Consider the following 25,925-nt stretch of genomic DNA (forward strand, 5'->3'; position numbering starts at 1 on the left):
ATAAATATTCAAAATAATTAAAAAAATTATAAATAACATACATTGCTTTCTTCATTTATAATAATAATAATAATAATAATAATTATTATTATTATTATTATTATTATTATTATTGGGGAGTTATAATTATTAGAAGTTATTATTATGTGTATTTTTTCTTAATATTTCCTGTAATACTGTTGTTGGTAGTGGTTTATTTTTTTAGGTACCTTTTTCTTTTTGGTTTTTATTATTATTATTATTATTGTTGTTGCTGTTGTTACTATTGTTGTTTATTTTTGATACCACGTAATTAAAACAAAAAAAGGATGTATATGTGTGCGTCTTCTGCCACCTGGTGGTAATGAAGTGAACTGCTCTTACACAGAGGAATATTGAAAAAAACTATCTAACTAAATAAATAAACGAAACATGGGCTTGTTAGAACAAGAAGTGGTAGTATGGTATGGTTTTAAACAGTATAACATGGTATAATACAGTGTAGTATGGTATGGTTTTAGTGTAAATTGTAGTGTACTGTAGTACAGCATGGTGGTGTAGTGCTCAGCACTGTCACCTCCACACCTGCAGGGTCCAGGTTCGATTCCCACCCTGTCAATAGCTCGTTTGATCGTCTCCATGACGTGGCATGTAAAACCAGACAGGTCGATAATTAACGGGTTCTCTAACGTCAGTGTAAATGAGTTATTATTCAGTCATGATTTTTTTTAATTATTGAAAGTCATGTTCCAATACATTCTTTCCTTTATTTATTTATTTGTTAAATTATCTAGAGTAATGAGTTTATCTTGTGTGATGGAACTGGAATTTGTCCCAGATTCGCTGGATGCAAGTGTACCATTGATTATAGCGGAACTTAAACATTTTCACCTTAAGCATTGAAATTTTGCAAGGAATTTGTATCGGAGTACGAACAAACAAGCCGAACCGAACGCCGGCTAAATTGCACGTACGCCTGAGAACCGTTCAAAGTTTACAAAGTTTTAGGAATTTTCAATTAAGCGAAAACTGTTTTAAAAGAGTCAACCCACTGCTTTTGTTTGTTTTGTTTGTCATATCGGTAATATTCTGGGGGGTCTGGTACAGATTATGTGCATTTATATTCTTTCCCATGGGAAAATGTGTTACGAATTTTCAACTTAAGAACTCGCCTGCGGAATGGATTAAATTCATATCCTGAGGTTCCACTTTATTTTTCACTAGAGTTAGTACCCGCCATCGATGGTTAAAGAGATTGTAGAGACAGTTAAAAGGTTAAAGTTCAAAATAATCTGATGAGCTTTAACGGAATTAGTGATGATATTATTTCAGGTTGAAGCCCATGTCTGTCTGCAACAATATTAAAAATAGATAAAAATTTAATTTTACTCAATTTAGTTTGGTGTGACAGCACTATTTTATTGGTTTCACTGGATTGATGGCTAAATATTTGGAAATGAAATGACATATATATAAAGAGAGGATGTAGAAAAGTTTATGTTTACGCCTTGTTTACACTAAGTTGTCCTTCTTTGGTGCTCAGACAAATACACTCCCTGTTCGGTAATCGGAGAGTGAATCACAGATGAGAAATGGAAAAAGTAGATCAAAGGATAAAGATGAAGTTTTGTCTTAAAACCACTCCAGCGTGTTAAAATTCACTTATACCACTTCAGCGCTGTTATTTCAGCCAAAGTGAAAATATGAACTAATCCCAGTAAAAATATTCACTTTATCTTTTCTAATTAATATCTATTGGTGCAGGTGTTTGTTTACATTGAGACAGTAGCGCATTAGTAGATTATTTTACAGTAGATTATTAAATCCCACACATAACTGTTCATAACATCACTTTTACTCCACATTTAGATTCACTGATGGTGCAGGTACTGCAAAAGTTTCAGTCAATTCTGTAGAGACTGATTTCTGGTTCTTCAATGTATGAAATGTAAAGATATAATTTAAACCAACGTACAGACAAAAACTTTCTTTATTATTATAATATAAATAGATGTGAGTATTCACATCGCCCTCTGGTGGTCACTGGGTGAACTGCATTGACTGAAGGCTACATTTAAAAATAATGTTAAGATTTACTTACTAGCTGTTAGTCTCATAATGTTGTTCTAAGAACAAAGTATAATATGTTTAAGGTGTAATAATATACAATAGTGTGTTTTATTTATATGTAGATTAGTAAATGATATCCATAATATTCAATAGTTTCGATTGGTTCATATTTAAGTCCTTAAAAAAAAAAGCCGTGAATGACGTGAATTATTAATTCCTATATATATATATATATATATATATATATAATAAGATCTAAATTTACAGTAAATAGTCGATTCGATTAGCTCGGGTATTGACTAGTCGCCCTGCGCGCGCTGCCTCCAGTTCGTAGTGTCGATAACCGAGTCAGAAATCAAAAGGTTTTGTCGCCAGTGTTGAATATTTCTAAAAAAAAAAAAAAAAAAAATGTCGCATCATTGGAAGCCATAACTACTCAGAGCGGTGCTCGATGAATCTATTCTGAGTGCTCGGATTAGGTTAATCCTGATTTATCACTTGTCTGTGTGCATTATTACCGCAAGGTAAGTTCTCGGGTTCGAGCTGCTTCTTCTTCTTCTCCTTCTTCTGTTTAGCTAAATAAAAGCTAGCTTGAAGCCTGTCCCAATCCGCGCGCTGCTCACTATGTAGGCGCGCTTACATCTGGGTGCTAACAACCGGCTTTCACGCGATACTTAGTGCACTTTCTGTGTAATGTGGAGCGATTTGCGATACAGCCATGTCGAGTTTAGTTTCACTGCAGTCCTGTCGAGGAAATCTTTAAAACCTTTAAAACCGTGACTTAAACCCCGCTTTTAGTACACGATACACCGAGTGATGATGATTTAACTTATTTTATGTGGTAACATTAGTCTCTAACCGACACTTCTTAGCATTTATCCCAAGTGTTCATTGTGATTGATTTGTTTGTATCACTTTCGACTCAATTAAATAAAACAATAAGTCGTAATTAAAATTCTCACTTGTCACATTGTGTTGGGACTAAACATGTTTTTGGTGTGTAAAGTCTAAAACCTGATTTGGATGTCTCAGAAACTTCGACTGCTAGCTAAACTGGGAGGCTACACTGGGTGTTCAAGTCAAACCGGGACTTTTGATGGTACAGCTCGGAGGGTTGAACCTCCCTTTATTCCCTGAATAAAAAAACCTCCCTGAGGAGCCCCTTTAGGATGAGCCCCTTTAGGATGAGCCCCTTTAGGATGAGCCCCTTTGGGATGAGCCCCTTTGGGATGAGCCCCTTTGGGATGCACTAATGCACATAATCCCAGAGTAGAACTACATGACAGTTTTCCTATGATTAAATGATTTCCCAGGTCTGATCCACATCGCACTTTTTGGAACGCCGGCCTCCCAGGAACATGTGGAAAAGATTTCATCGGTCTATAATTGTAGTCAAGTGTAAGGTACCGAATACCCAGAAGGCATCTGTTCAAGAGGCCTTGATCCGCTCGCTACAATTAAAAAGAGAAGGCGCCTGCACGACAAATTGAGGAAGTGACATAAACAGAGCAAGTGTAATATAACTGGTTACTCATAACTAACAATAATCAAAAAGCATGTGAGGTGTGACCCAAGAATGACCCGTACACACAGAGTGCAGGAAATAGATGACTGACGAGTGCGGGAAATAAAGGGAACTTTATTAAGAAAGATTAGACAAGGCAGGCAGTGATCCAGAATAGGAAAAATGAATTTGCATGGCGGTTCCAACGAAAGCCCAGGTCGTCACAGTGGTCAATAGTCTGATTAAGGAAACAGGAACAAACCAAAACATCTCCAAAAAAGGGAAAGATGAAAACTGAATCTTTAAGGCCTACGCAGACATGAATAAATATGAGATGAGAAGGGAACATTACGTAATGGGGAAAGGCCACACCAATCTGACCTGAACTAAACAAGCTTATATCTAATGAATATTAAATAATTATTTGACTTAAGGAGGAGTTTGACTTGAGTGTCAAGTGAAGGTATATAAACCATGTGAAACTGGGGGAGTGAAAGGGAAGCTCTCTGAATGTTCGTGGGGTGTCTGTCGTCTTCTGGCTGGCCAGTCCAGTGCTGTCCATTCACTTTTGGTTGCAATACACTTTTTTTCTCTTTCAATACTCAAGTTGTTGATGGGTTTGTGTTTAGAAAATAGGCATAGTTCACAACAAATTTGCCATGACAAACTCCATGTGGACATGTGGTGGAACCAGGGCTGAACTGTACGGGGATGTGGTGATGCCTTTCTGTAATGTGTGTGTGGTGTTGGTGAATGATCGTGCGTACAGTTCCAATCAGTGACCAATTTCACTTCCTTAAAATCATAAGTTGCTAACCTCAGCCATTTGGGTGCCATTTTTTATATTTGCCGCCAAAAATGGCCACTTTTCCGCGTTATACTGTCTTACTTCAAACAATAATCATTTAAATTCTAAATATTCATATTTCTTTATGACTATTGATACTAAAATTTTTGTTAGCTGACCTATTCATTTTTTTTTTACTTAAATTAAAGCATTCCATGCAAAATGAAGGATTAAAAAAAAAAAAATCTGTAGTGTCCGTGACCTTGTCATGATTTATCTTAACAGTTTCGCATTTTAGAATTATACACATTTTTAGGATTATGTCTGTTCTGATGTGAAATCAAAATTTTTAGATCAAATCAATTTTTTTTTTATTGTACCGGTCACAAAAATGGTGGATAACAGTAATATGGATACGACTAAATTAGGAAAAAAATTCACTCACAACAAATGTATACACTACTAAACCCAACTACAGTAACGATAATAATAACAACAGTAGAGTAGTCAGTACTCTTGGTAGACCCTACAAACCAACTTCAAATCTTGGCAATTCTTCTGCAGGAATTGGACCATATCTGCCTTGTCTGGGAAAACACAACACCTCTCCTGACTTTGCTAGTGTTTGTGTGATTGGAGCCGGGAACGCACACACACACACACACACACACACACACACACACCCTGCCAGCTGATGTCCACATGCAGTTAAACATGCTACTTTTACCTTCATCCCATGTGTCCTCACATGTCTCTTTAGGTTTGACGTGTTTCCTCTTTACACACATTTTTGAAAGACATTTGTTGCACGTCACGTTGTCTGAATCCTTTGTTGTGAAATGCAGTCGCACTTTAGGACGTTTAGCTTTAGGCATTTTATATTAAGCATGTTTAATTTAAGCATGTCCTGTAATTACTGCAGGGTCTCGTTTCCAGAGTTTTACTTTTAAGTCTGAACGTTAAAACACCTTGCACACTTGCGTTTCTCCAAACATCAGTTGGATTTAAGGTTTTTCGAGCCTTTCGACTTGCGCTAACGTCCATTTTCACACTCGGGGAAATTAGTTTTCACGTGCTCTGAGGGCGATGATGCTTCTCACGTATGTCACATACGTTTGACCCTCTGTGGAACCAGTAAAATTCCACTAAACCCCCTTTAGAAGTAAAGAGAACATGTTTACCACAAATTTCACCGATCGACTCCTGAACTTTGAACAGGAACGCAGACCAACATGCTCGACAAACACCCAACCGATGACACCGCAAGGTTTTTCAAAGGTCACAAATCCATCCGGAACGGCTGACAGAACTTTCTTAGTTGGTGTGAACTTTCCCGACATCCCCCACGGGCCGGTCTGAAAAACGGCACCTGCTGAATTTGCACCAAATTTGGCTCAAATGTAACAAACTAACAAAGCAATATTATTATAATAGCTCGGAATCATGTATTTCTTCACCCTAAACTGTTTTAATCAGGGATGTTATCACGCCATTGTTAATCAATTAGTTATAGTTACGATTTAATCTGCTTAAACGTTTATTAACCGATAATGTTTGTTCTGCAGCATGTTTCTCCGTAGCTCGTATATCTGTTTACTAGTACACTGCACATGGGGTGCACTTGCAGTTCAGGCAGTGTGCAGTATTAGATGTATTTTTTTTTTGAGACGTCTGTTTGAAATGAGGACAGAGACAGAGAGACAAGAGCGGTCTTTTCAACTGCTAAGATACTAATGTAACGGCTCACGAAGCTCCCAGGCGACTTTTTCTTTCGCTGTTCTTGAAAGTAACCTGCTGACTGTCTGAAAACAGTAAATCCGAGGTTACCTTGTCAAGATTGAGCAGGCAGTGTTGCCAGATTGAACGTTTTCCATTCGCTGGGATACTTTTATTACTTTTGACTAAAAAAGTGGGTCTTGTGTTTGTGATACATTTTAGGTGAAATTTAGGTGACGGAACGTTCGTACATAAACTGTAGATCTACAGTAAGAGTCGTGATATTTTTCACACTACGAAGGTTATTCAAATTTTATTTGTCACATACACAGTATGATATGCAGTGAAATGTTTAAACGACTGCTGATGATCTAAAAAATTAGATTTTCATTAAGAATATTAAGTACGAGGCAATAAAAATGCAATAAAATAAAATGCAATTTAGATATAGAAACCAGAATTAAACTTCACAAACTAATCAGCAGGTCACATACAAATGCCTAAGTGAGATATGAAAAACAAACACGTTCGAGACAGAAAGAGAAATTAAATGCAGACGACGAGTGAGATAACAGGAAAGAAAGAGTCTATATAGAGATGCATTTCATCGAGTAAAGCGATTTCTCCCACCCAGCGTCCAAATTAAGACTGAAACGTCTTCTCAGAACTGCTGAGCTCAGCACAAAGCAGGAAGAAGCTTCACAGATGGACTTACGTCCCCTTTTTAGAGCTTTCGTGTGGCGCTCTAATCACAGCCAAAAAATAATTATTCAGTCACTCGTCAGAATCATCACCATAATCACAGGTGAGGTGGGATTGAAGCACACCACAGGACAATAAGAGGGAAACCGGACGCCTGAATGTCTTGTACATTATAAACGGTAGAAGGTTAGAAGAAAAGTTTGGAGCGACATGACGTGAGCTGATGGAATGTCACCGAGAATCTGGTCAAAAAGAGGAACTTAACAAGTCACACATCAAAAACAAGACATCAAGTAAGTCTTACGAGAAGTCGTGGCGTAGCTCGAAAAGACAGCCAGATGGGAATATCTCGTTGTTATTTAGACTTTATTCCTAACAATAATGATGATGCTAAATTGAAATGAAACTAAATTAAATTAAATAATTATAAGACTGATAGAAGAGCAGTGTAGAATATAGTGTGCTTGTATATAAAATAATAAACAATTAGGAAGCTAAATAAATTAAAATGTAACTAATAAATATTTAATAATAAAATGAAAAGTAAAATAAAGAATATAAAGAAACAAGGAGGAGCAACACGGTGGTCCTCAGGTATATAAATTTATAAACAACTAGCTTTTTTCTTTTTCAACTCTGGGGTTTCTGTCAAAAAGGGGAAAAATCTGTCAAATTTGTGGATTTTTGATCATCTTGCCTTGACATGTGCTGCACTAAATCCTGGTTTGCGTTGTTTCCCACTCAAAGTATGTCTAGGGATTTTTTATTTAAACATTTTTGTTAAATAAATATCCCTGGCTAGGTGTTGCTCTGTGGCTAGTTCAGGGACGATTAACCAAAGAAGCAAAGATCAAACGGAGACCAGGGGTGTCGAGGCCAGTAGACTTTATTCTTCTCAGAATACAGCTAGGAAGTTTCTCTGCAGAGGAAAAGCTTTCGTTTCTTCTAAGATGCAGCTCATATACGTTCACATGACACTTGTTCAACATCCTGTTCCCACCAGCACAATGCTCCCATACATGTGTGTTCTGGTTCTATGCGTCTGCTCTGTGGGGTCAGACTGGGGCCTCGGGGGCCCAGCACATGGTTTTAAGTCATCAGGCCCCTCTATTGGGTGCAGTGATACATTTTGCACTATATTGTTCTCTACATACTGTATATAATATTGCAGATTAAACATGATCCGTATACACTTTATGATTAATATTTTGTGGCTCTGTTAGCTAAAGTGTTTTAAAGAAGCACCGTGCCAAAGTCCCGCCTTTGTGCTCTATGATTAACGCACAATCCATGCTTAAGTTTTAGCTGTCAGTTATGGTGAAATTGGCGTGCGTGGCCTTTTTATCTGACCAAAAAATTTGAACAAATTCTTGTAACTAATCATAACACAGAAGGTCGAGATTTTTTTGGTTTATATTAAATATAAGAAGCATCAAATGTTGGATTTCTACAAAAATCGACATTTAAAACCTGATTTTTTTTGTTTCTCAATCTTATGAAAATAAGTCATGAAGTAACACGAGGAATCCTCAAACGATTCGTCGGACTGGTGTGTATGGCGGCGCGTGCTTTGATGTCTCTTTAGTTCCCTCTTTATGACCTTAGCTCCATACTGATTATCTGCAGGACAGGTCACGCCCACGAGGCAAAAACAACAAGCCACACTATTGCAATGATTCGTTGATGAAAATGATTTATTTTCATTCCCAGCGCTCATGGTGACCCTCATGGACTCGGCGCCCAAACCCGGCGCCTCGCAGGTCTCGGACGTCGTGTTCGTCATCGAGGGCACGGCCAACCTCGGACCGTACTTCGAATCCCTGCGCAAGAACTACATCCTTCCAGCGATCGAGTAAGTCCTGTGATTTTAATTAAAGAATCCGAGCGTACACTTTTTACGAGTTTGTTAACCTCCTGATTGCGTCACTGCAGGTACTTTAACGGAGGTCCGCCCGCTGAAACGGACTTCGGAGGAGACGTGAGTCGTTTTCTCGTCCTTTTTGTTACTCCGAGTTCTTGTGTGTGAGTAGAGTAAACTAGAACGGTTCTCTTTGACAGTATGGAGGGACACAGTATGGGCTGGTCGTCTTCAATACTGTGGACTGCGCCCCCGAATCTTACGTCCAGTGTCACGCCCCCACAAGCTCTGCCTTCGAGTTCGTGTCGTGGATCGACAGCATTCAGTAAGTCCTTTATCTGATCTAACTCTCGACATGATGCTCTCAAGAAAAAGAAAACAAAATATCACCCTTCTGTGCTGTCAGGTTTATGGGAGGCGGAGCCGAGAGCTGCAGCCTCATCGCCGAGGGGCTCTCTGTCGCGCTGCAGCTGTTCGACGACTTCAAGAAAATGCGGGAACAAATGTGAGTATTTTATTATTGATATAATAATCGATTGTCTTTTATCAACGAGTAACGCATTATCAGAGGCGTGGCCTTTGTTACAGTTAAAGGGCGTGGCTTATTCATGAGACTCATTTATCCTGTAACTGGAAGGTCTCTGTAAAGGAGGAGGAGTCTGGCTCCATTATATTAGTGAAAAGATGTGGTTTCTATATGTATTGGTCCTATTGAAGGAGGCGTGGCCTTTTATCTGTTATTTACATTAAAGGAGGCGTGGCCTTTAATAGTTACATTAAAGAACGCGGGTTAGTTACATTAAAGGAGTTATGTTGAAGGAGGTGTGGCTTTATTACCTGTCAGTTACCTTAAAGTAGGTGTGGTCTTTTTAATAGTCACCCATGTTATAGGAGGCATGGCCTTTTATCTGTGAGTTACATTAAAGGAGGCGTGGCCTTTTATCTGTGAGTTACATTAAAGGAGGCGTGGCCTTTTATCAGTCAGTTATAATAGTAGAGGCGTGACCATTTTATCTGTCAGTTACATTAAAGAAGGCGTGGCCTTTTATCTGTCAGTTATAATAGTAGAGGCGTGGCCTTTTTATTTGTCAGTTACATTAAAGGAGGCGTGGCCTTTTATCTGTCAGTTATAATAGTAGAGGCGTGACCATTTTATCTGTCAGTTACATTAAAGAAGGCGTGGCCTTTTATCTGTCAGTTATAATAGTAGAGGCGTGGCCTTTTTATTTGTCAGTTACATTAAAGGAGGCGTGGCCTTTTATCTGTCAGTTATAATAGTAGAGGCGTGGCCTTTTTATCTGTCAGTTACATTAAAGAAGGCGTGGCCTTTTATCTGTCAGTTATAACAGTAGAGGTGTGGCCTTTTATCTGTCAGTTATAACAGTAGAGGTGTGGCCTTTTATCTGTCAGTTATAACAGTAGAGGTGTGGCCTTTTATCTGTAAGTTATAACAGTAGAGGTGTGGCCTTTTATCTGTCAGTTATAATAGTAGAGGTGTGGCCTTTTATCTGTCAGTTCCGTTAAAGGCGCGTGGCCTTTTATCTGTCAGTTACATTAAAAGAGGCGTGGCCTTTTATCTGCCAATTATGTTACTGGAGGTGTCACTGTTTTATCTGTCAGCTATGTTAAAGGTCTGATTAATTAACACCCCCTGCCCCCTCCTCTTGTTTTCCAGCGGTCAGACTCACAAGGTGTGTGTGCTCCTGTGTAACTCTCCCCCGTACCTGCTGCCCGCCGTCGAGAGCGTCACGTACACGGGCTGTTCCACAGACAGCCTGGTGCAGATCATCCGAGACGTGAGTGTCCGCGGGCGCGCAGTTTAAAGATCTGTGCTGTGGCTCTGTGACAAACCTTCTCTCTCCCCTGCAGAGGGGAATCCATTTCTCGGTCGTCGCCCCGCGGAAGCTTCCGGCTCTCAGAGCTCTGTACGACCGGGCGTCGCCCCTAGGAGCGCCCGAGCCGTCACACCCGGATTACAGCCAGGACCCGTTTCACATGGTGCTGATCCGCGGCATCGCGCTCCCGGGTATAACACAAGCGCTCCCAGAATACGAAAACGCTATATATATAGATTTGTGTGTGTGTGTTAATGTTTTTTAACATGTATGTGTGTGCAGTCGCTTCTGGTTCCGTCGCTCCCAAACCTGTTCTGCCACCACAGCCCATGCCTGTCAATCAGCCTCAAATCTGCTCCACCTCCCAGCCTCCTCCTCCAATTGGCACGTACCAGGTAACTGTGAGCTCGCGGAACATAACCACAAACCCGCGATTTGTATGAAGATGTTTGTTCACTCTCTCTCTCTCTCTCTCTCTCTCTCTCTTTCTCGATGGGTCTTAGCCCCCTCAGTCTCTGAACGCAGCGGCGGCCGCGGCGGCAATGGCCGTGGAAACCGCCAGCAATCAGAAGACTCGCTGTGAGTTCCCACTCGTGTCTTTTCATATGTATTTTTGTTTTTAGCTTCAAAACTTCATTTTAATCCTGACCCTCGTTTATTTTGTTTTCCTCCAGTCACAGGAATGATGAACACTGGCCCTCCCTTCACTACCCAGCCAACCCTACCCACAGTGGGCGGAGTCAAATTGCCACCCGCCAGCCAGCCCAGCTTATCCACCGTCACCACAGTGTCCACGCCCATGTTACCACAGCAACCAGCCCCTCCTCCGGTCCAACAGCAGCCGCAGCCTCAAGTCCTGCCTCCCGGGCCGCAGACGACCAATCAGCCGCCACCTCAGGCTCTGCAGCAGCCGCCGCCGACCAATCCGCAGGCGCCGCCGCCCTCTCAGCCTGGCATGGTGAGGCAGTGTGCACTTCAGGTGTAGTTACTAGGAAGGCAGGCGCGGGCCTAGGGCCAGAGTTAGAGCTAAAGACAGTGCAAGTCAGTAGGCTTCGTTTCTCCCCCCCTTTTTTTTTTTTCCTTTTTGGAAGAACACCGAGCCGGGACGGCGGCCAGGTCGCGGGAGTTCTCCTGGGATCACAAGCGTGAATGCATTAGTTTCCCCTGACAAGACATATTTGTAGTTTTTCTTCCAGAACAATTTGTTACAAGAGAGTGTGATGTGCACACACACACACACACACACACACACTCAGATCAACTTTCTGAATATTGATGCTTTGAGGAGAAGATACATAACACCTGGATTGTAACCATGACACGTTCTGGAAAATTAAGTGCCAAGTCGCTTTAAAACCTTTAAACCAGGTAAAGAGAACCACAAGAAGCAAAGTGACAAAAGAGACAAGGATACTGTTAAGTGCAAATGTTTGCACACCCCATTTACTTGGATGGTACGTGTATGTAGATTACAAAAAAAAAAGGATGTAATTTTTGTCAATCGGCGATCAGGGTAAATATCGCGTTCTGAGTCAGCAGGTCCGTTTATGTCCACAATCACACGTCCCTCGTCGACGTGCTCTAATTAATTGGTTTGAATGTGCCTCGTTATGGTCGCTAACGATCTACATCAATCAAAGTCTTTGAACCCTGACGGGAAAAAAAATTACGAAGTGAAACTCGATCAAAAGCGAGCGCGTTCAGGAACGTTAGGATGTATGGTGGTGGTGGTGGTGGTGGTGGTGGTGTTTCTCCCGTCAAAACGACAATCAGACATTTGGGGAAAATTGGTCTACTTCTACAGATAATTTAATACGCTGTTTTTAAAACAGTAATCATTTTATCTAATTAACGACAAATAAATGATATAATAATAAATAAATACAAATTAGATTAATTAGCAGTTTTTAGTGTAAAACATAATCAATAAGGCAAGAAATGCAACTTAATAAGTAAGAAAGAGAGAGAAATTGCAGTAGTATAATGAATGAAATATATTTATTAAAAATAAATATGGATAAAATTAATAATTATTTAAAAATTGAAGAGTAATAAAAATTTAATAAAAAATGCAAATTAAATAAAGTTAAATAATGAAAAACTATTATTTATTCATCTATTTATTTATTAGTTTATTTATTTAATAACTATACTTAGTCAGGTGATGACATAAAGGGTGCGCAAACTTTGGTCACAACGATCGGAATGGATTAGTCTTTCCTTTTGCAGATAATTGAAAAAGGTGATATTTTAAAACTCTAAAATTATCTGGTTATTGACCAATTAAAATAACTGTCCAATTCATTAATTACTTGATTAATCAGCAGATTTATTAATTGATTCATTGATAAAAAAATTAAGCATTAAGTATAAACCAAATAAAAGAAATGCAAAGTAAATAATAGAAAGTGAGAGAGAGAGAGAAATAACAACAGTATAATAAAATTAATATTTTAAAAAGAGACCTTTTATAGGATCATGTTACAGTTATTCAAAAATAATGAAAAATAAAGTTGTTTTAAAGAAAAATGTTTGTAAATATAAAGTGTCATGTGAAATTGTATTTATTAATTAATTAATTAATTAATTTTATTTATTATTAACTACTCCGGGGTCTTGAATCGAGTGGAATTTTGCCGGGTCAAATAAGGAGTTATATAAGGACATAAAAGGGAAATAAAAAGGGAACGTCTTGGCGCTCGTGACTTGGCTGATGTTTTTGCGTGTCTGTGTTCCAGGCCGGAGTTTCTGCGCCGCAGCCCGGAGGGAACCCCATCGCCGGTCAACAAGTCGGTTCTGGTAAAGTGGTTGCCTGGAGTGGCGTTCTGGAGTGGCAGGAGGTGAGGAGACCTGTGTGTGTGTGTGTGTTTACAGCATTTAGCTTTGATGAGTCTCTGAAGCGAAGTCACCGTCCTCAAGCACTTATCGGCTCTAACGGATGGGCCGGGTCTCAGTAACGAGCGGCGTGGGAACGTCACACTCCACTACTCCTCTGCTCGTTATGTAGAATCACCCACCCGGTCGATCCGTTAGGGAAACGCAGCTTTAATTTCACGCATCGATTTCCTTCAGAGTGACGCATCACGGCTGAACGGAGACGGGGTGCCAATACTATCAAGTTAAAGAATTTCAGTCATTTCAGTTTTTTTTTTTTAATTCTTTTCTTTAACTCAGTATTTAAAGAAATGACTGAAATCTTATTTTACTTGTTTTTTTTTTTTTGGTTGCTTCCTTTGCCAGCCCGTCTGCCCGTACGCACCTCTCTCACCCGGGTCCTGTTATAAACCTGTTTTGGGGGCGGAGCTACGTATGAGCTCAGGTTATGATGTCACAAAATAAACTCGGCAGATTTGGATCAATCGCATCCGAGTTTGTAACACAAAGAGCGGTGATGTGTTCGAAAACTGCACGGTAGCACAGTTAGCTAGGTAACTTAGCTGAAGGTTATGAGTTGTCATGGCAACGCTGGGAAAGCCGAACATGTTTCGTGTAAGAAAATATTGATGTAAATTAAAAGACTGAAATTCACTGTAACCTTGCTAGGTTATAAGATGTAAGACCCGCCCTCATTTAGCTGATTTGCATACTCGTGTATATGCATAGGTTTTTAAATGGGGATATTTTTGTAAATTCTTTAAATATATTTTTTTGATATTTGATCATTTTTAGAGTTTTGGTTTTAAAACATTGTTAGACTTTTTAAATCCCAAATGAAATTGTAAAAAGTATATGCATATTTAATTTAAAACCTTTTTTCCCGCTGGTTAATTACGAGTAGTTGGTTTAACTCGTTAACAGATGCTTTAATGTTGCTCATTTTAACCAAACCCAGGTTATTCTTAGCCTGGTTCTGTTTTTAAACGTATAATGATTCTTTCCTTTACTGACACTGCAGTGTGTGTAAGGACGACTACCTGAGACTCGAGTGCACGGTTTCGCTTTTAAAGCCGCACGCGTGTGTTTACGCTACCTGTCAATGAAACTGATTAATTGAGCAGAATTGTGGGATTGATTGACAGCGACATGTACCGCACACCGACTCTCACTGATTAGGACATTTCATTAGTGGTGTGTGTGTGTGTAGGGAAATCTCGCACAGCTGGTTTTATTTCCCATGATGCACCTCTGGGAAGCGTAAACTGCCCCGGGGAGCTTTATCTGCGCTCTTTATCGGGCCGCTCGTCAATAATTTAATGTGCCGTTGCTAAGATAAGGGAGACGGTGCGGCGGGAGAGGGTGTTCTCGTTGATACGCTGCTCCTGATGTCTGCGACGCTCCGCGTCGAGGCCATTAGGCTTCTCCTGATTGGTCATCGATCCGGCATTAATTTGTTATCGACGAGGGAGGAGAGGAGAGAGAGAGTCGTCCAAAAGCTTGTGTTGTATCGATGTGAGATGTCACGTCCATCTCGCCCCGGGCTTCACCATCAATCTGTGTCACTGAGCCCTCTGTGTGTGTGTGTGTGTGTGTGTGTGTGTGTGTGTGTGTGTGTGTGTGTGTGTGTGTGTGTATGTTTTTGAACAGAAGCCCAAAGCCTCCTCCATTGACTCCAACACCAAACTGACTCGCTCGCTGCCCTGCCAAGTGCAAGTCAACCAGGGAGAGAACCTGTGAGTACCGCGCTCAGCTCCCATCATGCACTGCTGCTCATCCACTTATACACCACACTAACACACTCTCACACACACAGTATTCACTTACACAGCATATTGTCAGCTACTGGATACGCTTTCATTTATGAAACATGCACGTATACACTCAGTAGGACAAACTGTACAAAAAAAACCCTGAAATAATACCCCTTCGCTAATAATAATAATAAGAAAGCTGTAAATGTACACAAAATTACTAGATTGCTCACATTTTTTAAATATTTATATATTTCTTTTAATTATTATATATTACATTATGTATTATATAAAAATTTTATAAAAAAAAAAATAATTGCCACCTAAACCTATTAATTGGTTGCACCAGTTGTTATTGTCACAAAATTTTAAAAACACCAAGTCCACCTCTGAATGGCTAAATAAATTTACAAATTTAAAATTTTGGAGTAGTCAAAGTCCGGACTTAAATTAGAGATCCTTAAACAGGTCGTTTATGCTTGAAAACCTTTCAAAGTGGCTAAATTTAAACAATTCTCCAAAGAAAAGTGGGCCAAATAGTATAATAAATGAAATTTATATAAATAATTAATATTATGAATTTAGTATAAATAAAGGAAATCATTATTCAAAAACTGCACTTCGTATTTACGTAGGTTAATATAAAATTTGGTTTAATGATCTAAGTCATTTAAATGTGGCAAATACAGGTAGTCCCCAGGTTACAAACGACTTCTGTTCCTGGGGGAATGTCCTTAAGTCGGATTTGTTCTTAAGTAAGACAAAGTGAATCTTATATGCCTTTGAATATACGCCACGAATATACAGTGTAAAGCATACTAATCCACTCGACTAAGTCTCTGTCCCCTTTTCCAACACCATCATGTGGCCAAAACACGTAACTGCACCTAAGGAAATGAATCTCACACGCCAGATCTCAGAGCGTTGTCTCTGCGCCTTTAAATGGCGAGGGGAATCCCAGACAGCATTTCGTCTCGTCGTTGAGAATATTCCGAAATTAGCATTATTCTCCATTATTGTCTATCTTTTGTACAAAACATGAGTTACTTCCATAATTTGTTTGCATCTACGAATGTTTGTAGAACTGCGGTCTGTTTGTTCGGGGACTAAATCATAAAGGGAGTTCCCTCATAAAAGTCGGGGACTCCCTTTATGCAAAAGATAATTTCAAAGAAATCAGGAAAGGGGCAAATCCTTTTTTATGGCACTTTATATACTGTGTTTATATTGTACAGTATGTATCTTGTGACATGGTTGTCTATAAGCTTTGTAAAATCTTACGTGGTTGTCCAGGTCATGCCGTTTTTAGACGCTTCCTAACTGAGTATACCGCAGGTTTGAATGGGATAATTCTACAAATAAAATTTTAATTTGATTTAAATGTAGAATTATATTCATTAATGTGTCTAGACATGCATGTATGTAGAAGTGTTGATTATCTCCTTATGCTACTATAGTACTGCTTTAAAAATTCTAGAACAGTGGCACACAGTTTTCGCCAGTCGTGTTTCTGTAGGTGAGTTTTGATGTTGTGTACGGTCGCAGGAACACGGAGCACTGGCCTCAGAAGCTCATCATGCAGCTCATCCCTCAGCAGCTCCTGGTGAGTGAAACAGAAACAAATCAGAACAACAAGCAAACACTTCTCTTTCTTCAAAAGAAGATTTTTAATTTCCTCACGTTTCACGTTCCTGTCTGGATCACCTGACCCAGAATACACGCTGGGTTTTTTTCCCTAGTGAAATAAAAATTAGCGCCCAGGCTTATCCGCCGAGTGCGAACATTTCTTCCGCATAAAGTCCTGACAAAAAGCTGCGTTTTACGAGGCCCAGGTTTGGCTCGCCGAGGCGTTTTTGAGGAAAGATGGACTTAACCAGCAGGTTCCGGCGGCCAGATTCCATTTCACAGCTCCTCTAATTGCGCATTTAGGACTTTAAAACGAGTGTGAAATATTTCTTTAATTATCTCTTCATCCCCATTCGAATTCTCTCATTTGCTGCTGCTGTTTCCTTTTTAATCGTCGCGGCTCTTTTGCAGAAGCTTTAAGAGAAAAACAGCACTGTTTTATTCCCGTTACATCAGCGTGCATTAACACACTCCTTCGTTATTAATATTAATGACGTCATTAATGTAATAAAAGATGCCTCACAAAGTCTCATATTAATTAGAGCTTGAGTTGAATGGGAATAGTGGGCGGGGCTAGAAGCAGTGCAGATCACTGATTGGTCAAAACTCACACAATGTTTGTATCAGTTCACTGAATATTCTTGCTACGTTTGGTGGGACACAAACGCGACTATTTATTTTATAATTTTTTTATTGTTTGAGATGACAGACAAAAATTGCATTTTTCATTTTTGTTTCTACGGCGAAGGCGAAAATATCGGCACCACTCGGCTTGATCATAGTCACTTCCTCATGAGACTTTTATTTCAGCATAAACTACACTTCTGTTTATTTTACTTATTTATGATAAAGTGAACGCTAAATACTAACCGTTTTAGAGAAGCCCCGCCCTTTTTGTTTTATTACCACCTATTAAGGCTTGACGAGGTTGTCTTGTAGGATAGCACTGTTATCCTGTGTGTGTGTGTGTGTGTGTGTGTGTGTGTGTGTGTGTGTGTGTGTGTGTGTGTGTGAAGACGACTTTAGGTCCTCTGTTCAGGAACTCTCGAATGGTCCAGTTTCTCTTCACCAATAAGGACATGGAGTCTCTGAAGGGTCTGTACCGCATCATGGCCAACGGCTTCGTGAGTAAAACATACTTACAATTTCATCTCTTTTATTTTTCCCTAGGTGTGTCTGTATGCATGTTAGTCTTGACTATAGGGGCGTGGCCTCTGTCAATATTTGTGGAAAGGAGGCATAAGGGCTTTTTTGTTTTTTGTTTGTTTGTTTGTTTGTTTTTTGCCGACATGGCCTCTGTCGCTAAAGAAGGTGTGGCTACTATGATTGCCAGGTTAAATAAGACGTGACCTTTATTAATATCTACTTAAAGGAGGCGTGGCCTCTGTCAATATCTATGGAAAGGAGGCGAAGCGGCAGTCCATATCTGAGTAAAGGAAGTGTGGCCTCTGTCACTTCCTAGAAAAAAGAGGCGTGGCCTCTGTCACTTTCTGTGAAAAGGAGGTGTGGCCTTGGAGACTGCCATGTTAAAGACGTGACCTGTCGATATCTGGAGAAAAAAGGCGTGGCCTATATATATAATTTTCACATCAAAAGAGGTGTGGCCTGCATAAAGGATCCATATCTGCGTAAAGGATGTGTAGTCTGTCAATACAGTGGACCTCGGATTACGAGTAACGCGGTTTGCGAGTTTTAATCAATTTTGACTTGAAAAACGAGCATTGTCTTATCTGTCAGGATTTATTTTTACTTTTTTAAAGGTAAAGTGCAGGTTAATTAGTTTTATTTTTACTTTTTGTATTAATTATTTTTATGTATTTATTGTTTTGGGCTGTAGAACAAATAATTTGAGTTTCCATTGTTTCTTATGGGAAAATTAAATTTGGTTTACGAGTGTTTTGGAATACCGCTCATGGAACGAATTATGCTCGTAATCCAAGGTTCCACTGTATATGGTAAAAGGAGGCGTGGCCTTTGTGCTTATCATGTTAAAGGAGGTGTGGCTTCTGAACATATCTGTAAAAAGGAGGTGTGGCCTCTCTCAGACACGACCCACAATTTATACATTATCTTTCACTGAATCTTTTTATAAGACAGCCTCTGACTTTTCATAATCTCCTTTTACTCTCTATCTCACACACACATACACTTACACACACACACACACACACACACACTTACACACACACTGGAGAAATGACTGAGTCAGTTCTGGCTGCAGTGGCGGAGATCCTGCAGAATAACCGTAGCGTTATTAATCCTGCCCGAGTCTGACGGAGACGCATCGCTCAGAAGGAGAACTCGCCACCGAGAGCCTGGAGGTCTCAGAGCTGTCCACTAGAGGGTGCACTAATCAGGCTCTGTGTGTGTGTGTGTGTGTGTGTGGACACTGAGGTCTCTTTTATTGAGGGTTCAGTTTTCACTCAGCGTTCCAGAGGAATGAAATGTTATTAAACATTCACTTGCTGTCTCACACTCTCTCACATTCACTCTGTTTGTGTGTGTGTGTGTGTGTGTGTGTGTGTGTGTTTGTATAGGCGGGCTGTGTTCATTTCCCCCACAGCGCTCCGTGTGAAGTGCGCGTCCTCATGCTTCTCTACTCGTCCAAGAAGAGGATCTTCATGGGTCTGATCCCCAACGACCAGAGCGGCTTCGTTAACGGCATCCGCCAAGTCATCACCAACCACAAACAAGTGCAGCAGCATCGCACGGTGAAGCACACGCACACGCACACGCACACACACACACACATACACACACAGCGATTCCATAGGAATCTACAGAAGTTTTGGACACAAAATAATGAACTTTAATGTAAAATTAAATAAATAAAATAATTCTCATTCAATATATATATTTTTTTACAATTTAAATTTGTATTTTTTTTAAATTTGGGAAATAATAAAAACAACTCAAGACAATGAATATAGCTACATTTTAAACAATATCTTAAATAATAAAAATCTCTGGTTAAAAAATACATCTTTAATAATAAACAGTAATCAAAAGAAATTAAAGTCTAGAGTTTAAAATCCTGCTCTCATAACTTTATCAGCTAGCAGTATTTACATCATACAAAATATATTTAACAATAATTTATCATTTAAAACATTTTTGCAAATTGTAATGTCAATAAAATCAAACAGAACTGACATGAAAGATCTACTTTCCCTTTGATGTTTTATTGGGGTTTCTTTATTTTGTTTCTGTTTTTGTTTCCCTCTTTTTATCCTGCCCTTTCTTTTTGATTTATATATTTTTCCTGTTATATATATTTTCTACTTTTTCTTTCTTTTACTTTACTTTTCTCCACATTCCTTTACTTCTCTTCTTTTCTTCGGTTCTCTTCCTTTTTATTTTCTTCCCTTTGGGTTACCTTCTTTTTTTATTTCCTCCTGTATATTCAGTGTACAGTATTAATTAATTGTGTGTGTGTAGCGTGCCCTGTGTGTGTAACACTTCCTGGTCTGGTTCTGCTCAGATGGGTAACGCGGGTCAGATGCAGCCTGCTCAGGTTCCACCTAATCAGAACTTCCTGAACCGACCTCCTGGACAGATCCCCGTCACTCACGGCAACGTGCAGCCACAGGTAACCAATCAGCAGCCGGATTGCCGCTCAGTGGGCGGGGGTTTACGGCTGCCTCTTTCTTAAACTCCGCCCCAATGTTGTTCCTGTCTTCGGTGTCACACTCAAGCTGCATGATTTTCTAACGCTCCACCTCTCCGCTCACGTGTTCCTCTTTCTGTTTCTGTCCCTCCATCCTGCTCGGTCTGTTCCTCGCCTTCCTTCCTCTCTCCCTCTTCTTCTTTCCTTCTCTCCACCCAGCCTGTGGTGGTGGGCATGGCTCCTGTTAGTCAGGTCACAATGATGGACGAGCAGCAGAGACAGAATAGCATGGTGAGACACACACTCACACACTTCACTATATGAAGTTATATACAGTAGTTTGATTTCCAATAATTTACTTAAATTTTTTTTTAATAAAATACAATAAAGCAATACACAATTATTTTCATTTTAAGGACGCTGTGATCAGCGCAAACTTTTAAGCTATCGTATAGATATTTAAAAACCAGTTACGTTAGCTACCTGTTGTTATCAACTTGCATAAAACTAGTTACAGCTTTCCCTCTGAGACTCTTCCAAAAATCTCACGGGATGCAGTGTAACTATTATTTCTCTTGACTGGAGGCCTGGGAGATTCCTCTGATTTTTGAACACGCCCCCTTACCTCACATTCCTGTTTCTCTGTAAACAAAGCGGTGTAAATGAGATGTAAACTAGATGACATAAATGAGACGCCATGAAATGAGACGGTGTAAAGCGAGACTGTGTAAATGAGGCACTGTAAAATGGGACGCTGTGAATTAGACAGTGTAAAAGAGAAACTGTAAAACAAGATGCATGGATTAGACAGTGTAAGTGAGAATGTGAATTAGACAGTATAAAAGAAACACTGTAAAATGAGACGCATTAAAATAAACTGTGTAAAACGAAATGCAGTGAATTAGACAGTGTAAACGAGACACCGTAAAACGAGTTGCAGTGAATTAGACGGTGTAAAACCAGATGGTGTAAAATGAGACTGTAAAAATGAGATGAAGTGAATTAGACAGTGTAAAGCGAGTCTATGTAAACAAGATATTATAAACGAGACGTAGTGAATTAGATATGCAGTATATAGAGAGCAGTAAATTAGACCGTACAAAATGAGACACTGTGTAAACGAGATGCAGTGAATAAGACAGTATAAAACAAGACGGTGTAAAAGAGACACTGAAAAACGAGACACAGTGAATTAGGTGGTGTAAAACGAGATGCAGTGAATTAGACAATATAAAACGAGACACTGTAAACGAAGAAGCAGTGAATTAGATGGCGTAAATGAGACACTGTAAAATGAGACGCAGTGAATTTGACAGTGTAAAACGAGATACAGTGAATTAGATCTGAAAGCGAGACCGCATAAAAGGAGACTGTGTAAACAAGACCGTGTAAGTAAGACAGTGTAAAATAAAACGGGATGCCGTGAATTAGACGGTATAAAACGAGACTGTGTAAATAAGACGCAGTGGATTAGACAGTGTAAAACGAGACACTGTGAAGTGAGCAGTGTAAACCAAGACTGTGTAAACGAGATGCTGTGAATTATACAGTGTAAATGAGACGATGTCTACAAGATTCTGTAAAATAAGGTTGCACAGACAGTGTAAAACAAATCAGTGTAAATGAGGTGGCATGAATTAGTTGATGAAACAGATGCTGTAAAAGGAAACAGTGAAAAATGAGAAGGTATAAAACGAAATACTGTAAAACGCGACAGTGTATAACATGACTGTAAATCAGATTATATCAAACACGGTGGTGTAAATCCAGACGGTGCATCATGTTTTAATCGCAATTTCTGTATCTTTAGTGTTTTCTGTGATGGCTCGCTTCAGTCTACTGCACCCTGACGCTGCTTTCTAGAAAAAGCCTCAGAAATGACGCCTGACCTCGACACTAATTCAGCAGCATTAACCAGAGCGCTATTTAATATTTCCTGACTGTAGCATTTGATTTGCTACGCGTAAATCAGATCAGGTGTTGTGCAGCCGAGTCCCGCGTCTACGTGCGACAGCTGATGGAAATTAATGACTGTATTCCCGCTAGCTTGTTAGCGAGACGATACCTACAGGCTCTGTGGAGACTGTTTGTTTATGGACTACAGGAAATACAGTTAACGCACGGCGAAGTTTGCGTTCTGCAGTTAACATTGGATGCCAATATTTTCTATTTAGCAACAGTTACGAATCCTTTAAGTGCTAAAATGTGGTCTGTGATCGCATGGTGTTTACTCACTGTAATGACCTCGTTAATTATAATTTTTTAAAATGTTTTGATACATTCATTACGTTACGTAAACACATTTTTTACTTCTGTTTTTTAAGCTAACGATGAGAGGGGCAGTAACGTCCAATCAGCAGCCTCCTGTCCCCGGTGCTTCACCCAATCAGGTGGCTCAAGGTCAAGCCCAACCCACTGGTGCCATGCTCCGCCTCCCCAACCCAGGAGCCAATCCACAGCTCCGTAGCCTTCTCCTGAGCCAGCAGCAGCCAGTAAGTGTGTGTGTGTGTGTGTGTGTGTGTGTTAGGGAGAAAGCAGCTCTTCAGGGTTACATAATGAGTGTAATCACACAGTGTTCTGTGTGTGTGTGTGTGCACGCTTAAATAGGCAGCGGCTGCTTTATAGTTGGAAATGTTCCTGTGAAATCACAGTTTCTCTTTTTTCTTCACAGCGCTGCAAAGGTTTATATACAGCTACAGATCAAAATCTCGATTTTTTAAAATAACTTTTCCAGTTAAAAGTGAATAATGAGAGGATAAAAATACTACACAATATTCCTTCAGGCGTAACGTTAAATCTCTGAAGCTAAAGCTCTTGTGTGGTCCACGGCGGTCAGGACCTACCAAAAGTGCTCCAAGGAAGGAGAACCGGTGACCCGGCGACAGGATTATGGGCAGCCAGGGGTCACTGATAGGGAGTGAAGGCTACTCGTCTGGTCCGATCCAATAGAAGGGTTACTGTAGCTCAAACTGCTGACAAAGTGAACGCTGATTGTGACAGAGACGTGTCAGAACACACATTGTGTCACAGTTTGTTGTGTATGGAGCTGCAGAGCGGTCAGGGTGCCCATGCTGAACGTATCCTCCACCAAAAGAACCTACAGTGGGCATCAGACCTGAACCACAGGGCAATGGAAGAACACGGTCTGGTCTGATGAGTTCATGTCATCAGGATGCCCTGTGGGAAGACCAGTGCAGGCAGTGTGACGCTCTGGGTGATGTTCCGCTGGGAGACCTCGGATCCTGCAGTTCATTCATGCGGATGTTACTCTAGCACGTACCACCTACTTAAACATTGTTACAGACTGAGTTACACCTCTTCATAGAGACGGTGTTTCCTGATGGCAGTGGTGTCTTTTAGCAGGACACAGTGTCCAGGAAGATGAGGTGTTGACTCCGCCTCTAAATTTCCGCATTACAAACCACATCACTACAAATTTATCAGCCTACAAACTTTTTACAAAGGTTTAATTAAAAATTTATAAAGCAGTACCTCAGCATATGAACGCCCCGCCTCAAGAATTGTTGCCTTAAGAACTGAAATTTTGCGAGAAATATGAAGCATTTTTGGCGTACGTGCAGCCGAGCAGAGCCGAACCAAATGGCGGCTAAGTCGTGCCTACGTCCGACATTTAAAACTTGTTTGCGTCAATGGAAAGCCAAGGCTAACAAGTTTCCTTTTTTTTTTTTTTTGCATTTTGTGTAAGATTTAGTGAAGACGTAGCACCACGGGTCCCAAGAATGTTATCAAGGATAATAGCAAGAAGAAAAGGGAGCCGCTTTCAGTTTGGTTTTTAACGCAGCCGGTGCCAAGAAGAATTATAAATTAATGTTAAGTGAGGTTTAATGTCTATTTATTTTATGTTTGACTTCATTTACATGATTTTTTTTCTGAATGTTTTAATTGTTTTTCTATGCCAAAATATGATTGTAAGATTGGTAATATTTTTGGGTGGCTGGAACGGATTATCTGCATTTACATTATTTCCTATGGGACCACGAGTTTCGCGGTACGAAATTTAACCTTAAGAACTCTCCAGAACGAATTAAACTCGTACGCAGAGGTACCGCTCTATGTACTGTATATTAGACTGATAAGAATATAAAAGTAAAGCTTTTTTATAATGAAAATGAACTCTGTATCACTGTATCACTTTGTAAAACTTTTAGTTTTTCCTCCGTCGCTGGTGACGTTTCCACTTCCTGTTTTCTCTCTACCTCCTTCAGCAGAGTGGCGTGTCTCACATGCAGGGCATGCTACCGCTGCAGGGTCTCAACCAGCCGATGGTGCACCCTACAGGAGCCGGCCCTCAGATCCAGTCGCAGTGGAGACAGCCCATGTCAGGTATGACCACGTCCTTACCCATGATGCACTGCGGTTTCCTTTTTATCAACAGCGTTTAGCATTACTCGTTCAGTCTGGGTTTTATTATTCCAACTCCACCATCTGTGCCTGGCATCTGGTGTCACCTTATTTTACTCCGAGCAACAAACGGTTAGCATGCTAACACCAGAAATGTCAGAGTACAACATTTTTAAAGTAAGTTACGGGGGATTTCATGCACCTTGTTTTGTTTTGTTACTAACAGTGCTCATACTGACGAGCATTAAAGCTGAGATACAATTGTCCTAATCGTTAACTAAAAAGCTTCCTCTTGTCTTACGAATACAAGAAACATCTCTACATGTTGGTGTTCCAATCGAAATGCTTCATTCAATCCATCCGTTAGCGCTGGCTCTGGAGGTCACTTTTTAATTTCACTATCTGTAACGTAAACTAGGTGCAGCTAGAGCTGTTTTTAGCACTCCCTAGTGGTATGGATTAAAATTGGTGGATGTAAGTGGTCGAATACGCTTAATAATTATACATGCTATTGGCTAGCATAACTATAGCTAGCTAGCTGAATAGCATGATAATCTTCACCCCAAATAAATAAATGTGGTTGCGAATTTTTTTTGTAGCAACCAAAAAATTGACAGCATGCATTGGCTTTAAAGCGGGCAAACAAGTTAGCGTTTAGGCATGAACAAAATCATGGTTGCTTTGGTAACGCTGTCGTATTGATGTTTGGCTGTTGTTAAAGCTGTGACGAATTCGAGTGTTCCTGTGTGAGTGATACTAGACTTGTAGTTCAGCATTTTATTCATGGTAATATTTATGATTATTATAATTTTTTAAAACATTGTTTAATTCTCTCCCTCCATGCAGGTCAGATGATGATGAGCGCGGGTCCGAGGGGCGCCGTGGCACAGAACCCCGGGATGCCCCAGGTGTCGAGCGTGATGGAGGACGAGATTCTTATGGACCTGATTTGAGGATTTCCTTTTGCTTTAAAATGCCACAAAGAAGTGCAGGAGGTGCGGTACTAGGTTACAGATCCTGCGCGTGCGTGCGTACGTGTGTGTGTATACTGATATCAATATTACTAATGCAAAATGTACACACATGCTCTGTTTACTTGATTGCATCCGGGAGATGTAACGCTCCTTTGATTTAAATTGATTCATCTTGTATTTTTTATGCTTTTACTTTTGCATAGGTTTTACTTTTCTCTTAAGTTCGCCTGCGTTGTTTTAGGGAAAAAAATTAAATAAAGCTGATTTGTTTTGTTCA

The 25,925-nt window shown here is 40.0% G+C and overlaps 1 protein-coding gene across 3 annotated transcripts; it reads left to right on the forward strand.

Moving 5' to 3' along the window:
* Positions 1-2,365: 2,365 nt before the first annotated feature.
* med25 (mediator complex subunit 25) lies at positions 2,366-25,925 on the forward strand. Of its 3 annotated transcripts, none has more exons than XM_053514028.1 (20): positions 2,366-2,573; positions 8,469-8,610; positions 8,691-8,736; positions 8,817-8,941; positions 9,023-9,121; positions 10,292-10,412; positions 10,486-10,642; positions 10,734-10,846; positions 10,955-11,030; positions 11,126-11,409; positions 13,190-13,291; positions 14,976-15,061; positions 16,625-16,682; positions 17,722-17,829; positions 19,243-19,416; positions 20,187-20,294; positions 20,532-20,603; positions 22,637-22,804; positions 24,539-24,656; positions 25,521-25,925. In XM_053514028.1, exons 2-20 carry the CDS (start codon positions 8,474-8,476, stop codon positions 25,625-25,627), a joined length of 2,259 nt encoding a protein of 752 aa, XP_053370003.1. In that variant the 5' UTR covers positions 2,366-2,573; positions 8,469-8,473; the 3' UTR covers positions 25,628-25,925. The 3 variants fall into 3 exon arrangements, with proteins under 3 accessions (XP_053370003.1, XP_053370004.1, XP_053370005.1); XM_053514029.1 differs by having other exon boundaries at positions 24,542-24,656; XM_053514030.1 differs by lacking the exon at positions 20,532-20,603.

The sequence above is a fragment of the Clarias gariepinus genome, chromosome 16 (genome assembly GCF_024256425.1).
Source record: "Clarias gariepinus isolate MV-2021 ecotype Netherlands chromosome 16, CGAR_prim_01v2, whole genome shotgun sequence".
Taxonomy (NCBI): Eukaryota; Metazoa; Chordata; class Actinopteri; order Siluriformes; family Clariidae; genus Clarias; species Clarias gariepinus.